The 24,383-nt window shown below is 30.9% G+C and overlaps 1 protein-coding gene across 1 annotated transcript in view; it reads left to right on the top strand.

Moving 5' to 3' along the window:
- Positions 1–23,285, top strand: part of LOC136989419 (latent-transforming growth factor beta-binding protein 1-like) — a 37,282-nt gene extending 13,997 nt beyond the window's left edge. The window contains exons 7-14 of the mRNA XM_067287553.1: positions 243–376; positions 11,211–11,263; positions 18,065–18,228; positions 18,300–18,470; positions 18,545–18,676; positions 22,758–22,860; positions 22,935–23,028; positions 23,105–23,285. Of these exons, the coding sequence (XP_067143654.1) occupies positions 243–376; positions 11,211–11,263; positions 18,065–18,228; positions 18,300–18,470; positions 18,545–18,676; positions 22,758–22,860; positions 22,935–23,028; positions 23,105–23,242 (989 nt within the window). The 3' untranslated portion in view covers positions 23,243–23,285. The remainder of the gene's footprint in view (positions 1–242; positions 377–11,210; positions 11,264–18,064; positions 18,229–18,299; positions 18,471–18,544; positions 18,677–22,757; positions 22,861–22,934; positions 23,029–23,104) is intronic.
- Positions 23,286–24,383: the final 1,098 nt, after the last annotated feature.

Raw genomic sequence — 24,383 nt, 5'->3', positions numbered from 1 at the left:
CCATTTTAACTCAAATTATATATATTTAGATATATAGTACATTTAATCTTTCTAAAAAATGATTGCTATTATGAATTTTTTTAACATAAACTGCGTTACATAAAAATATATGTTTTATGTAACGCAATTATTATATATATTTTTATGTAACGCAAAAAATTACGTATTTAAAACTGAAAAATATCGTGTGTAAGAGAAACTATTAGAATTTTAATGCTTTCTATTTTTATATATATATATAGCCAGAAATTCTTACTATATGAGCATAGTTCTACAAAATCCAATAAAACATTCTCGTCTTTTTAAAAGAAACGTAAATGAAGCTGACAAATTAAGCATCTCTTATCATGAGATTAAGCAGAGGATGATTGATGCGGTAAGTTCGAAGATGTAATTTATTTTTTAATATAAGTGTATTAAAATACTATTTCTTTAATATTATAATAAATATAAAAGGGAGATAATAAGTGTGAGATAAGCAGGGAGCCAGGGTTAATCCCCTCTGACCACTTAATTTGCATGGACTGGTAAAACCCGATCTCTGCGTCTGTTGGATGGCTTAGGAAGCAAAAACTGAGTGGGGAGTGCGTCGGTACGTGGACAGGCGTCTTTCCGGAAAAAAGAGATCGACAGGTTAACAAATAAAACACTTATTGGTTAGCTAAGGTTAACATACAAGATCGTTACAAGTCTACTCGATTAAATGCGGTTAAATGCAAGTTATACAAAGGGAAGCTGTTAGCTACGTCTAATCCCGTTTCTGGAGGAGAGAGAGAGTTCACAGAGTGCTAACAAACAATATCTCTATGCGAGAATGAACGGTATGTGTGAGGTCCCAAAAACGGGTTGACATTAAACGTTTATATTAGAAAATTGTTAAAGCAAAGCGAAACTAGAAAAAAAAACTTCATTGTTCAAAACCGAATAAAGATCGGATTAGTTGTTCTAGTCATATGAAACCACGACAAGAAAAAATGTTATTGATGTAAAACAGAACGCAATAATTGTAAAGCGTCCTCCAGTAGAGATGGAACTTTGACAAGGTACTCGTATACAAATAATTAGAACATAGAAATTTTGAAAATGGGAAAGGTTAATGACAAAAAGGAACATCGCGTTGAGTCGTTAAAATTATAAAACGTCACAGACTAGACAACAATAGGGAAAAATATGAGCGCAAGTTCCAAAGTTCCATCAGCACTTTCCGTTTAGAGCTAACTGATGGTGTCAAGTAGATTCTTCGAAGCGGATCCACCAGCCTACGAGTCTCTTCACCTGCCGCTGCCCCGGGGCCTACCTTCGAGCGACGATAGAAAGCACCCGCGACATCTAAACGTTCGAACATTCAATTGTGTAAAGAACTGTGCATAGTGTGAGTTGTTTTGTGTTTAAATAAACGGGGTTTTTTTGTGATATACTTGTCATCCGTGTCTCCTCCGCCACACCCACGCGCAAACGACCCTAGACCATCCTTTCGCGGGATTAACGATATCCCCCCTAGAAGTCGGAGAACTTACACTGGTGTCCGAGAGTTGGGATTTTAAGTCCTCAATCTCCACCAGGTCAACGAACTTACATATACATCGAAGTATGGCAAACGCCGACGGTATGGAAGAGTCTGCAGCTGTTGAATGTCTTCTCTGACGGGATCTAAGTCCTTCGCATAAAGATCGACTGGCACAAGTACAGAAATAAGTTTTGAGTGAGGACGCGCGCTGAGCTTCCTGTAGCTCGCGCTTTTATAGCATTCGTGTGGGAAAGCGATCCGTTGTTGACAATGACTTGCAATTCTTGACAACTAAGTGCCAACTTTCCCACCTAACTCTTGATAGTTGGAGGAGACCTTTGCTCCGATACTCTACGAGGAGTTTTTCTAAGGAACGTGTTTACAACAATTTCGAACGAAAAAAAAAAGGAAAATTTTCTTTCATTTAAAAATTCCCCTCTAAAATCCGCGGTCTCATATAAGCCTACTATAATAAATATCGAATACTGAATTTTTAATTATGTTAATTGTTTTGTGGTATATAAGTCCTTCATAATTGTGAAATGAAAGCAAATGTTATTAATAGTTTGTTAGTCTCAAAAAGTAATTAAACATGAAATCGTGGCATAAAGTTGAATTAACTACTTACTATTCTGTAGCAGAGAAACAGATTTGAAATGCATCTAATTAAAAATATCTTTAAATAATAATTCGAGGGATATCTAATTGATCATCAAGAATTTACTGTATTTCCATCGCCATTATTATAACACTAACAAGGAGACCCTACGGCTTTGGGGAAACGGATTTTGATTATCTTCGGTGTGCAGGTAGTATACTGTGTGCGTGTACTACCTGTAAAAAACTAAAGTGCAATACTCAAATGTAATCGAGAAAAATGAAGTTAAGGTTTTCTTTAGCACGTTATGTATAAGTTACGCGTACTATCGCTTCAGCGTGCTGTGGCGTGAGTGGTAACACTCCTGACTCCTGCGCTTGCGTGCTCGGGTTCAATTCTCTTGTGTATGATTTGTTTTTATTCATAAATACTTATAATGTATTTATTTATTTACTCATTCATTTATTTTTTTATTATTTATTTATTTTAATTTAATTTCTACTGTTCCAAGTCTAATATTTTTACTTCGAAAACCCACCTTTTTCAAGTTGAGAGAGAACTATTAATACTTATGCCGGGTTCGAACATGGATCTAGAGTCTTTTTCACTCACTTTTTAACTCTTTGTTGACCAATTTGCACGCCCTGTTGTTTACTTTTAGTTTGTAAAATGACCGAGGGCAATACTGGTCAGTCAGGAATATTATTTTAAAAAATTCACCAAAAATCAAATTATCATTATATTCGTACGAAAGAAAATCACGTACATTTATTAATATCTTTAGTTTTAAATACGATATTTTTCAATACATTTTATTAGAGAAATTAATAAGAATATATATATATATATCTGAACTGACATTTAAACTTGATAATTTGTAACTTTTTGTCAAAATTAACATTGTCTAGTTATTTTTTGGCACTAGGCTAGAAAGACGTAGAATATTGTTTTGTACAACTCTAAATAACAGTTTATTTCTGACACGAATAGACGTATTTGTGCGGTGAAATTTATTTTGAAAAGTTATTTTATAATTATAAAAATGTCATCAAGAGAAGCAAGTTCTTCACGTTGTGACGAAAAGACTGTTGATGATCACTCTTTATACAGTGATGTATCAAAGCAGCGGCTAAACGATGGCGTAGTGTATTATGAGAGTTTACTTTTCGAAAATAATTTAATTGCAACATCTTCTGATACACTATCTGAAGATGCTATGCTGATAGGCACAGAATTATACAATAATACATTGGATGTGTTGGATGCGTGGAAATTGGTCAACAAAGAGTTAAAGAGTGAGTGAAAAAGACTCTAGACCCATGTTCAAACCTGGCATAAGTATTAATACTTCTCTCTCAACTTGAAAAAGGTGGGTTTTCGAAGTAAAAATATTAGACTTGGAACAGTAGAAATTAAATTAAAATAAATAAATAATAAAAAATAAATGAATGAGTAAATAAATAAATACATTATAAGTATTTATGAATAAAAAAAAATTATACACAAGAGAATTGAACCCGAGCATGCAAGGCATGAGTCAGGAGCGTTATCACTCATGCCACAGCACGCTCAAGCGATAGTACGCGTAACTTATACATAAATTGCTAAAGAAAACTTTACGTTCATTTTTCTCGATTACATTTGAGTATTGCACTTTAGTATTTTACAGGTAGTACACTCACGCGGTGTACTACCTTCACACCGAAGATCATCAAAATCCGTTTCCCCAAAGCCATAGGGTCTCCTTGTAAGTTTCATTCAATTCTAAATTTTTAAGTGTTTTAAGTGTCTTTTAAGTTTAACGACTTAAACTAGTAACAAATTTTATTAACAAATATGTTTATTGTTGTTTTTTTTATAATTTTCTGTATATGTTTGAAAGCTTTGTAGCAAGTAAATTATTTATATATTCATGTTCGTTTTTAAGCGTTTATTTTATTCTGTATTCTAAGTAATTGTTTACTCGAAAGAAAATCGTAATTTATTGTTTTCTTATGTTTATTTGAAATGCAATTCGTGCAGTGGCTTAAGTAATACCATGTAAGATTCCCAAATCGTACTGGTACTATTTAAAGAATTACTCTCTATGTTATTAACATTTATCTGCCAAGTGTTTGTGGAAGTAAGACAATACATTAAACAATATATAGGCCTAATATTGCTTTCATTTTGATTTTCTTTTTGGTTTAATTATAGATATTGTATAATTTTTTGTTTAATTATATTGTTTAATACATGTCAAAACGAATTTATAATAGGATATGGATGAGGCATTAAGCATTACGCAGTAACATGTGATATTAATTAAGCATTTAATGAAGCACACAGACAATATAAAAATCTCTAAACCAACTCTACGACGTCATCATCAAGGATTAAATTTTAAAAAAATCAAATTCGGAGGGCCTAAAGGTCTGACTGAAAATATGAAGAAAGAGTTAATTAAACATGTCTTAGTTTAGAATCATGTTTCTTTGGGCTTACATGTGCAGCTGATCTAGAAAAAACTGGCGCTTCAATTGGCAGAAAAATATAAATAACTACATCGTTTTAACACAGAAAAAATAAGTGCAGGGAAGAAACGATACTATAAATTCATGAATTCCTTGTCTTTACACACTTCAGAGGCAACCTTAATGGCAAGAGCAGAAAATAAAAGAAAATGGGCAATTGATGGATACAAACAATGAAAGTTAAAAAGATAAATAAAAAAAGAAAAGCGATTGGTTTTATAATCTTTGCTCAGAAAATCGTGAATAATGTACGATTCAGTGCTTAAAACGTACGACACGGGTGCATGATCTATGTACTGAGTTGTCAAATAAACAAAGAAATAACTGAAAATGCGACAGAAACATGACAAAAATATTTGGATAAAGTAAAAAATAGTTAGTGTCTATGATGATTATTACCGACGTCTTAAATTTTAAATAAATTCGTTGGCCCGTTTTGGACTTTTGCGATTGGCATTTTGTCGTCTAGATTTACTACTGAAAGTCTGAAACTTGTAGGTAAACATTGGTAAATTTCGTGATACTTTTTAAATTCATCTCCATCAAATAAGTAATGTAAGACGAAATTTGAAATTTTGCTCGCAGATAGCGTGGAATATATTAAATTTGAAAATTTTGTTCGTTTGAGTAAACTGTCATTTTATAACTGTTATAATTGCCATTTTTTCCAATTTTCGTCTTCTTTGTAAGAAGAGAATTGGAAATTTGTAGAAGTGTTTTTTTGAGACTAGCTTTATCTTAAATTTACAAACAAAATATTGATGGTGAGTGAATTATTATTTTATATTTTAATAAACTAAGAAATGGACATGTATTTAAACATGCAGTTATTACTTTTTATTGTAATGTGCGCTTAAATTTCCTAATATTTGGACAACATTCTTAGCTTTCTCTGTGAAATTCTAGACATATCACACACAAGGACTATTTCATAATTAATTATCGTCGATTAGAAAAATAAAACAATAATATATGTAACTTAGATAATGTTAGTTAAACATATCCTGTGTTTCTTTCATATTCTTTAGATCAAAAAGTAAGGACGAAAATAACCAATATATCATAAAATTATTACTTGAAATGCCATCAAAATATCGTCAATGTGGAAAAAGATAACTTTTTTAAAGTCGCGAGGATGGAAAGAGTTCAATGTATGAGCAATTGTTTATTGTGAGTTTTGACGACTTTTAATTGCCAAAATTTAATAGCATCAGTGCACAAATAGGGCGTATATACACATAAACACCTACATACATATCAACGGAATTTTTTCTCTTTGTTTTTAACTTTTTGGGTTCAGAGGTCTCGCGTCATAATGCCGAGCTGCAATTTTTAATCATATTTTTAATTTATTTAATTTAAAATATATGCTCTCTACCTCAAATCAGTAGTGGCTTGCTCCTGTACCTGATACTTTTCCTGTTAGCAATTGAGTAGTGTATCAAACTCCTTTCAGAGAAAAAATTTCGGATTGAAATAACGTGACTTCCGGTTTGCATCGGAAATTGTTATACCTGTATAGTTAATCGGGCTTTCTGCGCCTTAGCTTTCTATATCTGGTCTCGGCTTTCATCTATTCAACTGTTTTCCAGATTAAGCAACGACAGATATGCAGACGAACGACAGTGGGCATTTATAGGTCTACAAGTTTTTTCAAATTGCAACCAAATAGAACCCTCTCACAAAATTAGCAATGTATTATCACGAAATTACCCACGATATTATGAAATAACTACCTGTACGAAACATAAGAAATATACTCCTAGAAAACTAAGTTATAAATATATTCATAATGATAAAAAGCCATAACGTTATCTTGAGAGTATTGTTCTTTTAATAATATAGTTAACGGGTCCATTTACGTAATATATATCCGATAATTAAACAATAATTAATATTAACACGAATTTACCAATGTTTACACTATATGTTTAATATCTTGTTAGAGATGTGACCGCCTTTTATTTGTCTTTTAAAGGTTTTATTTAAAAATATTAAGTATTTAAAGTAATTGCTTTTTTAAATTTTTAATGTATCATTGATCATGCTGTCAGGTGACATGACATAATTCAAATCATCGCTTGATTGTCACGTGAAAATAGAATTATTATGTGATCTGAGATAATCATCGCGTGACTTCATGTTTTGCGTTTACTTTTTGATCTATTAATTCATATACACCAAATGATTTATAAAACAGCCAGCAACGAGTTGCATAACTTTCCGAAAAATAAATTTAAAATTGTATGTGGCGCCATCTGTTATGAGATTTTATTAATAAAACTTTCATATTATGAATTATTGTAAAATACTAATTACACTTATGTAAAGTATTGGCCTTTTAGCAGAGAGGAAACAAAAGAAGCGCGACCTTGTCATTTGGACCCAAATACGATCAGGTAATATATCACTTGTAAGGTCTTGACTTGTAAACAGGAAAAAGAAGCGCCGACTTTGTCAATTGGGCCCACCTGTGGCCGCTTGCGATATTAAAAAAAAACTACTAAACGTAAACAAGTGGTGGACGTTAATGTAAGCTCCATTCTCGTCGGATAACAGCGGACCTAAGTGTAAGCTGTTCAAGAAAAGAACAGTTTGTGATTGGTCGGAAGTTTTCCGTCCAAAAAACCCTTAAATAGCAGAGCGAACGGGAGAGGGAGGAGAGAAGGGCAAGAGACTGATAATACGGTAGCTTCTGGCACATGAAAAGCCTGCTGAGCGTAGAGAGAATGAACTCTTCTGATAACGATCTCAGGAACAGGTAAGTGCGGAGAGAATGGACGGACTGTATAGTTTAGCCAACTCCACAAGCCGACTGAGCCCTCTACAGAGTCTAATGTCTAATAGTTTCCGAAGGCCAACCTGGTACGTGAGACACCACGCTTTATATATTCTGTATATACTATGTTTTCGATCCTGTACATTCTACATATTTTGGATTTGTAAATAAACTGTAAATATAGTTTAAATTGAGTGTGGAAATTGCTTCCATCGAACCTGAATCTACTATATCGAATCATGATATACACGGAAACCAACTCAACTAGACAGAGTTTGGAAAACAACATCACTAGATCTTCTCTAGATCTTCACCGCTTAATTTTGGGATAGAGATGAGTTTTATAAAAGTAAATTTTAATAATGAGTAAATTCGTCATTAACTTCGATTCCACTCCAAATATGACTTTTGATCTCTCTATCTCCCCACCTCTCGACTTTTAACTACCAAAATTTAGTAGCATCAATGCACAAATACATACACACAAACACATACATACATATCAACGAAATTTTTTTTCTTTTCTCTTTCTTACTTTTTTGGGTTCAGAGATCTCACGGGAAGGTTCTCAAAAACAATTCGGAAGTTTAAATCAGAGACCATACTTTCTCGTGTTATACACATAACAAGCCGAAAAAGTAAAACCAAAAGCTTCTTTAAAAGGAAACGATGCAATTTTGGCTTGACAAAATAGAAGCAATAAGTAGAAGCTCTCTCGAGTGTGTCTTTACAATTATAACAACCCTTGTTGTTTCAACTACATTTTATTAGTTACGTAACTACTTTCTGCAAGCTATTAAATTAATATTATCTGAATATACAGTTATCATCAAAACTATACCGTTAAAACATTATTGGTGACTGAGAAATAGTTAGAATCCAATAAATAAATAAAAATGTGAAATCAAGTTGAAGAGTAAAGCTCAGCGTAAATATCTAAAATTCTAAATAAAAGAAGTTTTGAAAATTGTTGCATAAAATACTGGAACCAGATTTGACAGTAAGAATCAATATGTAAATGAAGTGCACATTACACAGACTACAGCGACAGGAAGTTTTTGATTAAACAATGTGACGATGCTTTTCTTGTGAATGTTTCTCTGTGAACATGCTTGTTTTCTTAATTAATAAATCAAGAAAACAAGCATCGTCACAGAAAAAGGGTTTCGAGTTTTACTTTATGCCTTAAAGTTCCTTCACTAATATTGCTCAAAAGATTCTCTAATATTCAGCCAAATTATTGTAGATGCAACAACGTTTGTATTGTAAAAGATTTGCATATTTTTCATAATTTAATTAAGGGGACATTAGATCCATCTTAGCCGGAGACATTGAGTTTGACTCAAATTTTTATTAATAGCTGAGACTTTTAAGAAAAATTGGTTCAAAATAGCTTTTCTTTGAAGAATAGTCTTTTTTTGAAAAAATGCATTGTTTTTGAAAAATAATCAAAATTTTATAATTCTGATTTGAAGTTAGCTCATATGTAGGAATGAGTTTGTTTTTATACTTTAGGTAAAAGTATTTCAATAAAAGTTTATATTAAATATTTGTTTAAATAGTTACGTAAGATATTAATTTTGTAATAAACAAGCTGTAAAATTCGATGTATGAATTATTGTAATTTTGTTCTATTATCATTTTTCTTAAATTTAAAACTATATATTTTAAATTATATAAGTATTTGATTAATGCAAAGTAAATTTATGAAGATATATTGAATTGTATTTTTGTGTAGTGAAAAATAAAAACTTTAGAATAACAGCTTTCTAGAAAATATAGTCTTTCTTTTTATACTTTATTAAAATAAGTATTTAACCATTCTAAATTGTATTTACCATAATATTCAATATTCATTTTGAATATTTAGTTCAGTAATATGTTCAACACTGACTATTATTAAACATTTTTTAATTCTACTATGTTATATCTACTGTATTCAGCTTATGACAGATTGAGCTATTTAGCATTTATATATTAATTTATAATTATAGGATATGCACTGTACATTCTTTAGACCAGTACTACAGTGCATTTCGGCCGTTTTCAGTTAGAATTTTCGGTCTATAGATTTTATAACAAAGATTGTATAACAAGACTCATACAACAGCATGACATCCACGTGCCTAAAATACAGTTATACAGTATTACATAACCGAAGTTGAACAAATCAAATAAACAGACAATTAGCTGTTGACAGCCACCATATATTTAATTTTTGCTTCTACATTTTCTTTTTTATACATGTTAATTCATTTTTTGAATGTATAATAGATCCATTACATAATATAACACATATTTTTATATATACAGTAGTTAGTAATTCACAGGCTCATTGATTCCATAATCAAAAATATCACAACTTTCCGTACTTATATTTATTTTGTTCCTTGCGTCTTTTTTTCGTATGTGGTTTATCTTACATATATCGTTACACTTTAAGCTATTTTCTTCCAACATTAATAAAAATTATTTAGATACACAAAATAATATTTAATAAGTAATCACAAATTTTAGGAGCAAACGTTATTACTGTTGATGGAATCTTAACTTACAAAAAATACAGTATATATACAAAGTATGAAAGTTAACATTCAACTAAGTATTGTTATTTAACTTTCATATATAGACTATATATTTTTGTATGTTAAGATTCAATGAATAGTAATAGTGTTTCTTCCTAAAATTTGTGATCTTACATGATTAGAAACATACTGCAAATGAAATACAACCAAAGGGTAATACCATGGACGAATCTACATAGGGACTAATAGGGCTAAAGCCCTGGGCCCCCAAGTGTCAAGGGCCCACAAAAATTGACTTATCATCATAAATTTTTAATACTTTTTCATTAACAATGAGCACTTATCGTATAGTGAAAAATAGTTAATAAGTTAGGTTTGGGTTTGTTTGGTTTGGTTTGGTAAAAATGGTAAAAAATGGGACCCCATTGGACTTCAACAAGCCCTAGGCCCGGAAGAACCTAATACGCCCTTAGGTAATATAGTAGGTAAATTTGTCTTAAAAACTTTTATTAATTATAATTTTATATATTTAAATAATTTCTATTAATTTTAGGGCAAATATTTTAAACAGTAAGATATATGTAAGATGAATAAAAAGAAACTCAAGGAACGAAATTCACATAAGTACGAAAAGTTATGGCATTTTAACTATGGAATTAGTGAATATTTATTTACAGTCTCGTTAACTACTGTATGTATAAAAATATATAGGTTATATTATTGTGTATTGGATTTACTATACATATAAAAATGAAATAACACGTACAAAAAAAGGAAATGTAGAACCAAAATATTAAATGTATGGTGGCTATTGGCAACTAATGGTTTATTTATATATGTTTAACTTTGGTTATGTAGTGCTGCATAGTTGTATTTTAAACAGATGGATGTCTTGCTGTTTTATGAGACTTGTTATGCAATGTTTTTTAAAATAATTATAGACAAAAATTTCTAACTTAGGAAGACCGAAAATTTTTAGCCGAAATGCATTTTAGTACTGATCTAAAGGATGTACTGTACATATCCTATAATTATAGACTAATATGATAAATGCTAAATAGTTGAATGTGTGATAAACTCTATAAATATTATACAGTTATATTAAAATATTATAATTACTAATAAGAGAACGAGAACCTACTTGTAATAATAACTGAGTATTATTTTACTTTATCGCGAGGAAAAAAGTGGCGGTAATGACAACTCCAATCCTAAAATGTTAGTCAAGCGAATACTTGATCCTTCTCATTAAAATGCATTAATATCATATTCATTTTCTATTTTACAGATGACTATTTTATACGGAGACAAATTTCAAACAGTTCAAGTCATCAAGTGCAAGTCAGTCTCGTTTCAATTTTATGTATATATAATAAATTTAAGAATGTATCAATAGATATTTTGTTTGAAAGTAGAAAAATTTTTATATAAAATTTTCGGCGCTTTCATTGGAAAACGAATCTCTCGTGTAAACTTTTATTTTGAAAGCTACTAAAGCCACTTTAACAGAATATTTAATAGATCTGGTGTATAGATTAATATATAGGGTGTTGCAGAAACGTTTGTACAAGTATCACAGGCTTATAGAGATCTGAATGAAAAATTCAAGGACCAGTTTTTTTTATTAAACTTTGAAGTATAACTATGTAATGTATCAATAATATCGCTTTATCCGTGAAAAACACGACCGTGAGAAAACGCGAATTATTAATTCTCCTTCATAAACATTTGACAAAATTATATTTGTGGCACAAGTGCCTGCAATCCCTCTAAACCGTGTGGATACAATTAACATTCACGAAAAATATGCGTTACATTTGTGTTAGTAGCGATATTGTTCCAGCTATATTTCTTTTACTCGTACTAGAATCCTCACCAATTCTAGCAATAATTTCTTCTCCATTTCCGTGTTCTTGCGGTTTAGGCTTTCCCTCCATCGAAAATAACTATTAAAAGTGGCTGAAACTCGAAGTACAGGCTAAGGCAGGGGTGGCCAACGTATGGCCCGTGTAATGCGTTTATCCGGCCCGCAATTAATTTTTCAAAATTAGCTACTTAACTTCCAATAATTGGTGGGAATGGATTCGCTATACTTCTTCAAGTTTTAAAAAAATTCCATTGTAGAGATTTACAACTTTTGCATTCGTCTGTTATAAATTTACACTATTTGAAGAACGAAAGACCCTACACTCACTGAAACTCATCTGCCATTCCGCCATGTCACTCTGCTTATAATGATGTGTGACGCACAGTGCCGCCTGTCGACCTTGTTTTTATTTATTTATTTTTTATTTTTTTGCTTGTACATTTCTTCACATTGTAAAATGACATTGCGCATGCGTCAGGAACTTCTGTTATTTAAAATGATTTAATTTTAATATTTCGTTCGGTCCGTGAGAGAATTTTTCTTTCCAATCCGGCCCGCGGGCAAAAACTGTTGGCCACCTCTGGGCTAAGGTATTCTTGGCTGGAATATTTATTAAATTAAATTAACTAAAAAGTTAATTTAATTTAATAAATATTCCAGCCAAACATGAGCATTTAATCAATTTCTTAAAAGATTATTACATTATAGCCGATCTTAACATTTAATCATTAACATGCTGAACATTTAATCAATTTCTTAAAAGAAATTGATTAAATGTTCAGTTTTTTAATAAAGAAATTGTGATTAGTAAATTTATTTCTGAAACATTACATAGTCATACAGTACTTATAAAACAAAAATGACGTTACTACGTTTTTGATGCTTAATTAATCGCAAATTAATCATTAGTGTCAAAAACAGTTCTCGCCATTTTATTCGAGTTTTTTCTCCATGTGTAAGCATATGAAATTTGGTCAAACATTTCTGAAGTACCCTGTACATTAATTAATATGGAAAAATTTTAGGAAAAATGATTTTAAGCAGAAAGGATAAAAAGTCGTTCAACTAGTTCCCTGTACCGTTCTTCGACTAGCTACAAACAAATGATCAAAAATTCATGGTTTTAAACAAAGTGTTTTATTGGATGAAAACAAAGCATTTTGGACATCAGCAAAAATGTTTGAAATGACTTTTTTTTTCATCAAATAAAACGTTCTTTCAAGAAAAGATGGTCCGGAATGCTTTCAGTGAAAAACCTATTTTTGCATGTTGTGATTTCTGTGAGAAGTAATTTCTTTATGCCAGATTTTCTTACGTATTGATTAGTTTATCTGTTATTTGAAAATTTAATAAAATGTATTCATTACTTCCTCACTTTGCTTTTTATTTCTATTTTTAATCTTATTACTTGTAGTCTACTTTAATAAAATTTCAATTCAATTGAGTTCAATACTATGCTAATATTTGTAGCCTTTCCTTTTACTCAAACGATGTTATTTTTAGACCAATATAACTTATATTAATTCATTTTCCATGGTTATGGTGGCAAACAATTTCAAGGTTCAAGAACCCTACTAAAAACTTTTAGACAATTCGAAATCCGTCCGAGTTACTATTGACTGTTCGCTTGTCTGTTTATAAGAAACTAGCAGATGAGCCCGGCGTTGCTCGGGCAAAAAGAAACGATAGCAAAGATTAAGATTATTACATTACAGCCGATCTTACCCGTTTTCAACGGGTAAAAAAAGTAGGTCCCTCCTCTTCCGAGACTAATTAGAGAATTTTTAGATATCTGCTTACCACACCGGAATAACGATAATTAAGACTCACTGCAGCCACTAACTGGTGCGTAGTACCACTAAGTGATGAATAACGTATGTTTTCGTAACCCTTTCTGAGTTCTTTTTCGGGTTTATTTAATTCCAAAAATAAGCTGGATCTTCCAGAGTCATTCATAAATATGAATTCGAACATAAAATCGAACATTAAGACGAAGAGTTCGAATAAAGCAAACATATGCGCATGCGCTCTCCGTGTAAACTTTATATACGATGGAGCACTAAATATCGTTGATCATCTTTATAAGGATCTAAAAATATGTTCGTTTTTACGCACAATATGGCATCTAAAATAGTACAGTTTAACCGAGTTCTTCGGGGTAATTTTTAACCCTTTTCCACTCCCCGCGAAAAATTTCTAAAAATACCGTCTTAATGTGCATTCTCATGGCGTACCCTATTAAACGCAGTCAAAAACACAAAAAAAACGCATCTAAAATAGTACAGTAGAACTGTAGAAGTCGAGTTCTTTAGGGTAAGCCTTAATCCTCTTCCTCTCCCCCGCCGAGGGGAATTTCGAAAAATCTCTTTTTAGTGTATATTCTCGTGACATACCTTAACTGTGTACTAAATTTCAACTTACAACACCTAATCGTTTAAGTTCTGCGCTTATTATTATTATTATCATTATTATCAACTCATCTCGATTATATTATAAGATACGGAGAAAAATTAATGAGGAGTCATTAAAGAATGGTAACTCTCATCGTTCATTTTTAATCAAGTGTAACAGGAGCAGTTCTGGTGCCTTTGAAGAGAGTGGACAATAACTGCTGTTGGCTCCGTTCTCTATTTGAATTCACTTCTAGTAAACTTTTGCCTTCTCGTTACTTCTGTTTTTTCAACCATCTTTTCCTAGTTTTATTTAATATTTTGTATGTTTCCCCAACGATTTAAAATTGAGACCAACTGCGGTATTGACGGCATGCTTTAGGATTCGCTTTTCTTTGTCGTCCAATTGTACCTTCGATCGACCCAAACCTGGTATTCCCCTGCTTTCACAATTTTTTTTTCTAATCTATCCATAATCCTGTAAATTCTCTTCCATTTTAAACCAGCAGTCTGTATTTATTTTTTTAATGTCTGGATAAGTTGGAGTCACACTTACAGAAAAAGTCTCACGTAACCGTAATGGCAATTTTCCGTTCAGTGTGATTTCCGTGTTTCGCACGTAAAATCGTGAAAGAAAAAAAAAAACGGAATTAAAAAATAACAAACTTTTCGCTACGTAGAGTATCAGTTGACATTACTAGCAGTGATGCATTCATCTATCAGCGGAAGTGTCAAAATGGCAGCTGGGCAGCTCACGCGGTTTCTCATTTTTAGCCTCGGGCAGCGCAGCAGCGACGTCAGTGACGTTGTAAACACGTCATCACTCCCATTGGTCAACATTTATATTTTACGTGACCAGAAAAAACTTTCCACTGAGCAGTTGATATTCCAGAAATTTTACAGGTGAGGGACGTAAAATTTTTTTGGTTTTGGCTTTCAGTTTACTTTTCAGTGGTGTTTTTTCTCTATGTACTTCTAGTGTGTTACAAATAAAATAACTGAACTGAACTGAACTGTAAGCGTGAATCCAGCTTAACGCTCTTAACATTATTTGTATTTTTCGATTACTGTGCTTCTGTTTTTCTCCAATCATTGTGATAATTCTTAAGAAATAACTGATAACTTTCAACTGATATTTGGTATCAGTTGAAAGCAGATTTGTTCATTTTCTAATTAGATTCATTCTACTCTAGCGTATGAGTAAAAATTCCAAGAAAAGATAAACGTTCAAGTTATATATACTGTATATATATATATATGACTTGAACGTTTATCTTTAGAGTATATATATATGTATATATTTTACGCATACGAATGTGTGTATATATGTATGTACAGGTATCCCTCGTATAACACAGCAGTTACGTTCCGAAAAAGTGCCGTGTAATACGAATCCGTGCTATACGACTAATCCAAAACAGGGTTACGTTCCAGAAGTTAGAAATATACTATTCTCTTTTTTTTCTTTTTTTTTTTTTTTTTTGTTGTTGTTGTTACTGAGAAAAATATGTTTATTAAAGCAATCGATAATTTATTTCGAATCAATAATTAATTAACAACAAGTAATTATTTCTTGAATTTGCTTCATTTCTGGTTGTTGTCTGTTAGTTTCATTAATGGCCATCAACATTGGTTGTAAATACTAGACATATTTACACAGAATATGAAATATACCCCGATTAGGAAATCATCAACGTTTATTCGTTTATATTAACTAGAGAATGCATTTCGGATATTCTTGTCTCTCATAAGCCCCTATACAAGTTATACATTGTAAATAATTGTGTATCTTTTTAGACACATGAATATGCATACATAGATAAGAATTTCACTTACACATTTTGATGATCACTACCTTATCCATTTTTGAAAAGCAACCGTTGACTTTTTAACCATACAACCACAGATGTCAACACCATTAGAATTACGGTTTTCACTTTCAACCATCTCCAGTTTCAAAGTATATTTTACAGTCCCACTCCCTTTCATACTTGTTTTTACACTCACTTAATTGTATATCTACCTTCTAGTGTTTAAAATAGGTTACGAAGAACTGTATAATTGTAAGCCATTATTATTAGTAATTTTTTCTGTTTCTTTTAAATTCATAATTTCTACATATTTATAGTCTTTTCTTATAAACCAATTTTTTGTTTTTTAATTATTTTAATGGAATCTTTAACAATTTCGCAATTGTTATCATTGCACTGTTCTGCAACTGCTGAGGATTCGCTATTGTATTTTATTACAGCAAAGTATTCTTTTATTTTAATCTTGAATTCCCTACTAGTTTCTCCTATATACATGTATGTATTAGCATAATTACAGTTAACTATAATAGACAATATTTTTCTCTTTCCAAATATCCAAACTATTTTGTTTTTAATTCATAATTAATTTACCTAGTATGTTCGTCAATTCTGGTATTAACGTTATTTCATATTTTTTAATTTCTTCTTTTTATCTTTTGAAAAGTGCCTTTCTGATATTTTACTTTTATAAATTGTAATTGGTTGGAAGTATTGATAATGTTTATTTTATTCTTATCTAATTTGGATAACCATTGTTTTATTGTTTTTTTATCGTAACCGTTCATTAAGAATACTTATATTATTTCATTTATTTCTGATCCTTGATCATCAACGGGCGTTTTTCTATATTTTATTATATCTATGTACAATCAGAGTACATTATCTTTTATATATATGAGTACTTTTAATTCATAAATCTCTGGAACTGAACACAGTTTTGCATATTTTTTAATTTGTAACTGATTTAGTCTTATTATTTGAGCGAGGGATATCTGTACTAATATTCGTCCAATACGATATGCAAAAATGGGATAAAAATGTTTAAAATGTGATAAAAAGGTTCAAAACTTCTTTAAAAATTAGATATAACAAATGTAAAACCGCCTATCTACACTGTTTTTAAATTAACCGCTAGTGAACTGATTTTTTATAGACAATCACGGCAAGAAATTTTTGGAAGGATTAATTTTCCAATTTAAATTTATTTACAGTTGAAATTTTGTCAACAAATGAAAAGCATAATTTTCAATTTCGAACGTATAATGGACGGGAATCAAAAGAAATATAGTTAGAAATCGTTTAACTGTTGATACTGGAAATAAAATTTAAAATTTATATTATAAATAAATGAAATTGTCAATGAATTTCAAGGAACTAAATAACTAATTGCAAACCAAAATAAATGCTAAAATATTTCTATGACAGCACAGTACAATATAAACTAAGAAATTCAAAAAGGTATTTAGGAGATGCAAGTAAACTAGCATGGTATTTTAGAGGTATTTTAGAATAATACTTTTATTATTAATATCATTATATTTTATAACAGTGACGATTTTATTTCTTCGATTACAAAGTTGTCATGATTAGCAGATTTCTCTTTTGAAACAAGATGCAGGGTAATTATAAATATAAGCGAAAATTTAAGAGGCTGATTCTACGAATAATTTTAATCATAAAAGTGAACATATGTTTGGCATTATTGTAATAATGTTAAAAGTCATCACCGCTAAGTATAACACAGGAGTCTACTCTCTACTCTTCGCCGCGTTGATTGGCGCGCGCGTTCACAAATACAAAGACGTGACGTATTGTTTCACTGGATGTCGCAATGCGATTCCTTAATTAGTCAATATTTTCAACGGGACTACATATTAAACATCCTATAACTTTAAAACTGCCATTTTAAACACGTGTTCAAAATGGACTTTTACGGCTGATTCTGCGAATTTCAGCGTAAAAAGGAATTGAAATTTTTCGTATATATTTATAATTACTCTATATAGGTTATTATTTAATACTATTGTTGCATCTACTTTAAATTTATATTTAAAATTTTTATTTTATTTTATAGCTTGAAGGATAATGATGTTGCGTGTGATATAATATTAATATTTAATGAAGAATTTAAAGATTACGTAAGAATAAATAAAGGTCACGCATGTTCTCCAGTTACAGATACTAACTATTGTGTTCTTCATCCAAACTTGATCCTTTCATTAAATGATCTAAAAACTGGTATAATTTTAATTAATATTTTATCAGTAAGCTTCATATTATTTATTTCATAATGGAATTTTCAATTTTAGCCGAAATAGTCGAATTTGATAATTGCGACGATCGAATAAGAGAAAGCTTTTGCCCAAGAGTAGCAAATAATTGTACAAGCAAACATCCAGGCTACGATTGTTTTTGTAATAAAGGCTTTAAGGCAATGAAGACATTTTACAAACACAATATTGAATACGAGTATTGTGAAGGTAAAACTTTTATTTATGTGTTTGCTGTCAAATTTTTAAAAAATGCATAGAACGTAACAGTTAAATTTTTACAGATATTGATGAATGCCTTGATGCAAATATTTGTGGGAGTAATTCGAACTGCATTAATACTTTCGGAAATTTTACATGTTCCTGTAGAGATGGATTTGTACGAAGCAAGAATAAAAATGTATTCGAATGCGAAGGTATCATAACATTTAATTACTTAACAAATCATTTTGAATTTATATGACATAGTACGAATTGACATGCATTAAAATATTTTCTTCCGTGGAAACTTTTTTCAAGTTGTTCTTTAATTTTATCGCATTTATTTTTTTAAACATGAAATGTTTCTCTCGTCATATGTACTGCACATTCATCTCCAAAGTCTGCAATAAAAATCGTTATTTCACTTAAATAAAGTAAAACATTGTAAACATCTTATATAATTTAGACTAAATCATATCTAAAATAATCGTCTAGTTTGCGTTTGAATTGTATTATCATATCATTTTACTGTATTATTTTCCAGGGCTGTGGAGTCGGTAGATTTTTATGCGATTCCGACACCTATCAGGGGCGGACTTGCTAACAAAATAGGCCCAGAAATTCTGACGTCATCACGTGACCTCAGAATATAAGCTTCAATAAATATAGTTTTAATAAAGATAGAACGTAGAAACTTTTTTATTCCAAAGCTAAAAGACACTTTTAAGTAACGACATAGTCAATATATAAACATGTATTCGATAATTTTTACTTTTCCGGCTGTTTTATACAGCAGAGGAAAAGTGTAGCAATCGGTCAAAGAATGACTCACCCCAAATTTTTACATTTTTGGATTCATGACACCTCGAAATGTCGAGATATGCAAAAGATTTAGGTTTTTTTTGTATGTACGGATGACTGTGTGGGGGGGCACGATTTTGAATCGGAGTCGGATGGTTTAACGCAGGAGTTATTAAGCTTCAAAGTGGTTAAACTAAATCGTTTGGTACACATTCTAACATCCGTGCGTACAGAAAAAAACCCGAATGTTTTCGCACTTCTCTACGTTTCAAGGATTCCCGAGTCAAAAAGAGTAAAAATCTAAGAAAGTCATTTTTTGGCTGATCATAATTTTTTCCCTTTCTTATGGCTCTATACTGTATAACAGTCGAGAAAGTAATAATGACGACGATTCTGATTACTTTTTATAAAAATACAAAATTAAACGATTTAAAAAAAAATTAATTATACGTTAAAATTTGACACATCTACTAAATATATAAATTCACATTTATTGACTTGTTTGATGATGGTAATGGTATTTGGTAAGCATGTATAAATAAAAATAGTAAATACATTCGTACACAAACAAATTAGTTTAATAAAAATGTTCTACATAATATACGAGTATATTAGGTAATGTATAAGTATACAGATATCTTAAACTAAGTCAAGAATAAGAAATATAACATTTAGACTGGTAAAGAAAACGGTTGCTTATTTTGCCACGTTGATTATAACAGAGATGAAAAATAATAAATTAAACTGAATTACTTTTTTAAAAAGAATTGCCTCTATTAAGTCAGCATTCGCGGAAACTCTTAAATCATATTTAATAATTTTAAAAGCGGAAAATAAACGCTCTACTGAAACGGGTTGGTGGCAATTCTGTATCTTGGATAATGTCTGGATAATGCAGTATCGTCGTTTTAACATCAAAACTTGAAGAATGGTCAATGTGATTTAATTAAATTCCTACTATTAGTTCACACTCTCTCTATATACCTATATATATATATATATATATATATATATTTATATTTATTTATTTATTATATATATATATATATCTTGTTTAAATTTTCAATCGTTAAGAAAATACTTTTTAATTCATCCACTCAAGTTCGAATACATTTTTTTAAACTTGTAGTGGATGGCACTTGATGTTAATACAGTTTTTTCAAATATTAATTCATTAATTAATTAAATTTAAACTGTGACGCCCGTCAGCAATATATGCCGATTCGGACCGATAGAGGGCGAGAGGAGAAAAAAAGCGAACTTTGTAATTATTTAATAAAAAGTAACTAAAATAAAATTTTTCTTTGTTGACCTAAGTAGGAATTTACTTTAAAAAAATTATTTTTATATTACTTGTTTTTCCAGTGCATTGTAAAAATCACCTTTAAATTTTGTAAGATTTCCTTTTCTGTCTGTACTCATTAGAACTCAAGCTTAATTTTGAGGGTAGAGAGAAGTTTTATAAAAAAAAATTGTCAATGCTAATAACGAGTAAAATATTCATTGTCCGATTACACTGTGGATATGACACATGACCCTTTCTATGTCTCCACGCTGTCTACCTTTAAGAACCAAAATTTAATAGCATTAATGCCCCTTTATACAAAGCTACCGTGCCAAATTTATTTTCTTAAACTTTACCCATTCTGTGATACCGTTTAATATTTCAGAACAAAATAAAGAAATTACACAAATTAGACGCCAATACATATGCGCGCGCGAATTTTTCCCTTTATTTGATATTTTTTGGGTTCGAGAGATCGCAAAACGAGCAGATTTGCAAAAAACTCAAAAAGTATTTGAATCGTGTCAAATTTGACCCTTTTTTTTGCAAAAGAAAAATGGTCAAATGTGACACGATTCAAATACTTTTTCTTTACATAACAAGTTTTGTATACATAACAAGTTTGGAAAGTAAAAAGGAGTCGGAGTCGGCGGATTTTTGACCATTCTGACTCCGACTAAAATACCAAAACTCCACAACTCTGATTCCGACTCCACAGCCGTGTTATTTTCAACAAGAAACCTTCAAAAATCATCGCTTAAGTTTGTCAATAATTAGTTGAAAATTAATACATAGGATTAAATAGCTTGAAAATATAAAATAATATATGCACCACCACGAATAATTTAATAAATAATGTATAAATCAGCATACTAGCGGTTATTACGCTTATTAACAATTATTCTGAAACAATTTTAAAATTGTATTTACGAGAAAAACCGGATTTTATCTTCGAAATTTTTGCAATATGATTATATTTCCGACTTATATTCCGAATTTCCAAATTTTTTAAATTAATTTTAATGTAACTTGTTGATTTTATATTGAGTTAACAATTGGTTGTTTTAAAAACCAATATACAATAACGCCTCGTTATATCGCTTATTCAAATATATCGCGCTTTTATTTTTAGCAAAACGCTAAAGATATACTGTATCACTTTGTTCTAATTATTAGCCTTGAAATTGCCGTTGTAAGAAATACAACTTGCAAAAGAGTAAATCGACATGGAGATCAAAAATAGACAAAACAGATCGATAACTCACATCAGTTATATCGCGCCATCTAATATATCGTTCAATTGGTTTAAGGTCCATTTACACACAACAGAGATGTGACCGTGCAGTGTCCGCTCAGCGCAGTGATTTTTTGCCAGTGAGAAATCGTTAACTTAGTTTTAAATCACCCTGTCCAGACTCGTTGGTCAGTGCCGTGCAGTGGCAGTGACGTGACCGTATGTCTTCTTTCACACTTTCTTATCTCCCTTTATTTCACACTTAGTCTCTCAATCCTTTCCTCTTCCTTCTATTTCTTATAGGGCTAAGTCTGCCGCTAAATGACAAACAGCTCTTGTACTCTTTAAGTAAAATAAAGTGGCATGACCATACCGTGAAAGTACATTTGACCGGAGCGATATTTTCGCTGACGGAAAATTTTGTTTTTCAATGGATGACCAACATTTAATGAAATGGTGCATCAGCACCCTGTTCTATTTGATTATCTAATCAAATAGAACAGGGTGTTGATGCACCATTCGAAATACGTGAACATTGAGTACAAAATAAATATTTCTCTGTTTTGTTCAATTAAATATGAAATGCATGTTGGGACATTCGAAAATATTCAAAAAAAAATAATTCGTCATCTATCAACTCTTTATAAAGGGTATGAAACTTTTTTCTGTTGACCTTTCTGTCCATGCTTGATGTGTCCACTTGCGGCGCTTTCTTGATTGCATTTCTTTTTCTTCTTCATCCAAACATATAGCTATCATATCCAATTCATCCTCAGAAAAGTCTATGACCACTCATCGAGAGCACTGTTGTGTGTAAATGGACCTTTATCTCTCGCCATGCGCGATACCACGAGAGGCTACTGTGTTTATTTTGTTAATGAATGACTTGTAAATATCTTTCATTGTTTTATTTTAAACCATAATTTACTTTGCATTTTATTATTCTAATTTGTAATTTAAAGTAAATTGCTAATAGTTTCAGGAGAAAGAAAAATACGTCATGTCTTAAGCATTGTTGGCTCCGTCCTGGGAACATTTTTGTTACTTTCATTATTACTTATAATTATACTAGCAATTAGGTAAGTTTGTTTAATACGAAAATATCAAAGTCAATGTTGTTTACTAAGATTTTAACTTAATTTTATATCTTAAGGTTAAGAAAGAAATCTAAAATCTCTCAACGTTCAAATGAATCACTATTAAACTTTAATGGTAGACCTGTCTATCTGAATCAAGGAAGTTCACATGTAAGTTTAAACTTAACATATTTATGAATTTGAAATGTTCTGACATACTTATGACACTTGCTTATTAATATAATAGGATATATTATTTCAAGAACGTACTCACCATGAGACTAATTTAAATAATCCTGTATCATTCCCGCGTGTGAATCCATACAGAAAACAACCGCGTCATCCCTCTGTGCGCCCGATCGAACATTATGAGGACTATCCGTAATCAGAATTTACGTGTAAATTATTTTTAATTATAAAAAAGTTAATAACTTAAAAATAAAATTACAGTATTTGAAATATTGCTTTTGTATTTATGATGATCGAGATTGAATATTACTCATTTTCTAATGACAGTATGAAGGTAATATGTCTATTAAGAAAATTATTTTGTGTCATTTATTCACTGTACTTAGGGCCGGCGCCAGGGTATTTTGCGCCCTGGGCAAGGTTTACAAGTGTGCACCTTTTTAAAACTTTTTCTGCCCTGTGGATACTAACAGGCCTCTTTAAGCAAGCCCATTATGGGTTCTCCCGGGCCCACAATGGGGCGGTCGGGTGATGAGGAACGGGGCCCGACATATCCGAATGGATTACCTCCCAAAAGTTCCTGGGGATTATTCAACCCTGTTTGTTAAGTTATGGCAATGCGACACTTGGGGGTGCATATACTTTTCGTTTTGTATGGATCGATCTGTAAAATCGGATCAGCCCTTGTCACGTGATACAGATAGCTTCTGTTATAGCAGAAAATATACAAGTAGGATGGAAGATGGCGACAAACATTTGTTAGTTAATAATAGTCTCTACTTGTTAGTTAACATATACTGAATTTTAAAAATATTATACGTATAATATCTTTGAAACTCTGTATATGTTAACTAACAAGGATCTACTACTACTAACTAATTAATTAAATTAAAATAATCCATTTTATCCCTCGATATTAAAACAGTAGTTAGTACTAAACGACATACGCTGTTATGAATTATCGTTTATTTGACAAAATTGTTTGCGCTCATTCATACGAATTTTTAAATCGTATTACTCTGTGAATAAAATTGTTTTCCACAAAATAAAATTTAAATAAAAATTTTACAAAATTAACCTCTTAACAGTGGAACAGTTGGACGCCGCGCTACCAGTTAGTTGTGGACGTAAACCGTGGGAAAATTCTTAAAAATTTTCCCACGCGTTTTTCTCGTTTCCGTTTAGGAAAAAAAAATTTTAAACAGTTAAGTCTTGTAAAGAAAAAATCGTTCTTTATTGACACACAATTTTTTTATATGTGAATTTTTTTCGCGGTAATTTTTTGCTAAAAATTTTTTTTTTCAAATTTATATTAAATTCTTTTTTGATTTTCTATC

The sequence above is a fragment of the Centruroides vittatus genome, unplaced genomic scaffold (genome assembly GCF_030686945.1).
Source record: "Centruroides vittatus isolate TY-2023 unplaced genomic scaffold, ASM3068694v2 scaffold_520, whole genome shotgun sequence".
In the NCBI taxonomy this organism is placed as follows: domain Eukaryota; kingdom Metazoa; phylum Arthropoda; class Arachnida; order Scorpiones; family Buthidae; genus Centruroides; species Centruroides vittatus.
Note: the sequence above shows the minus strand (reverse complement) of the source record. Positions and strands in the feature narration are given on the sequence as shown.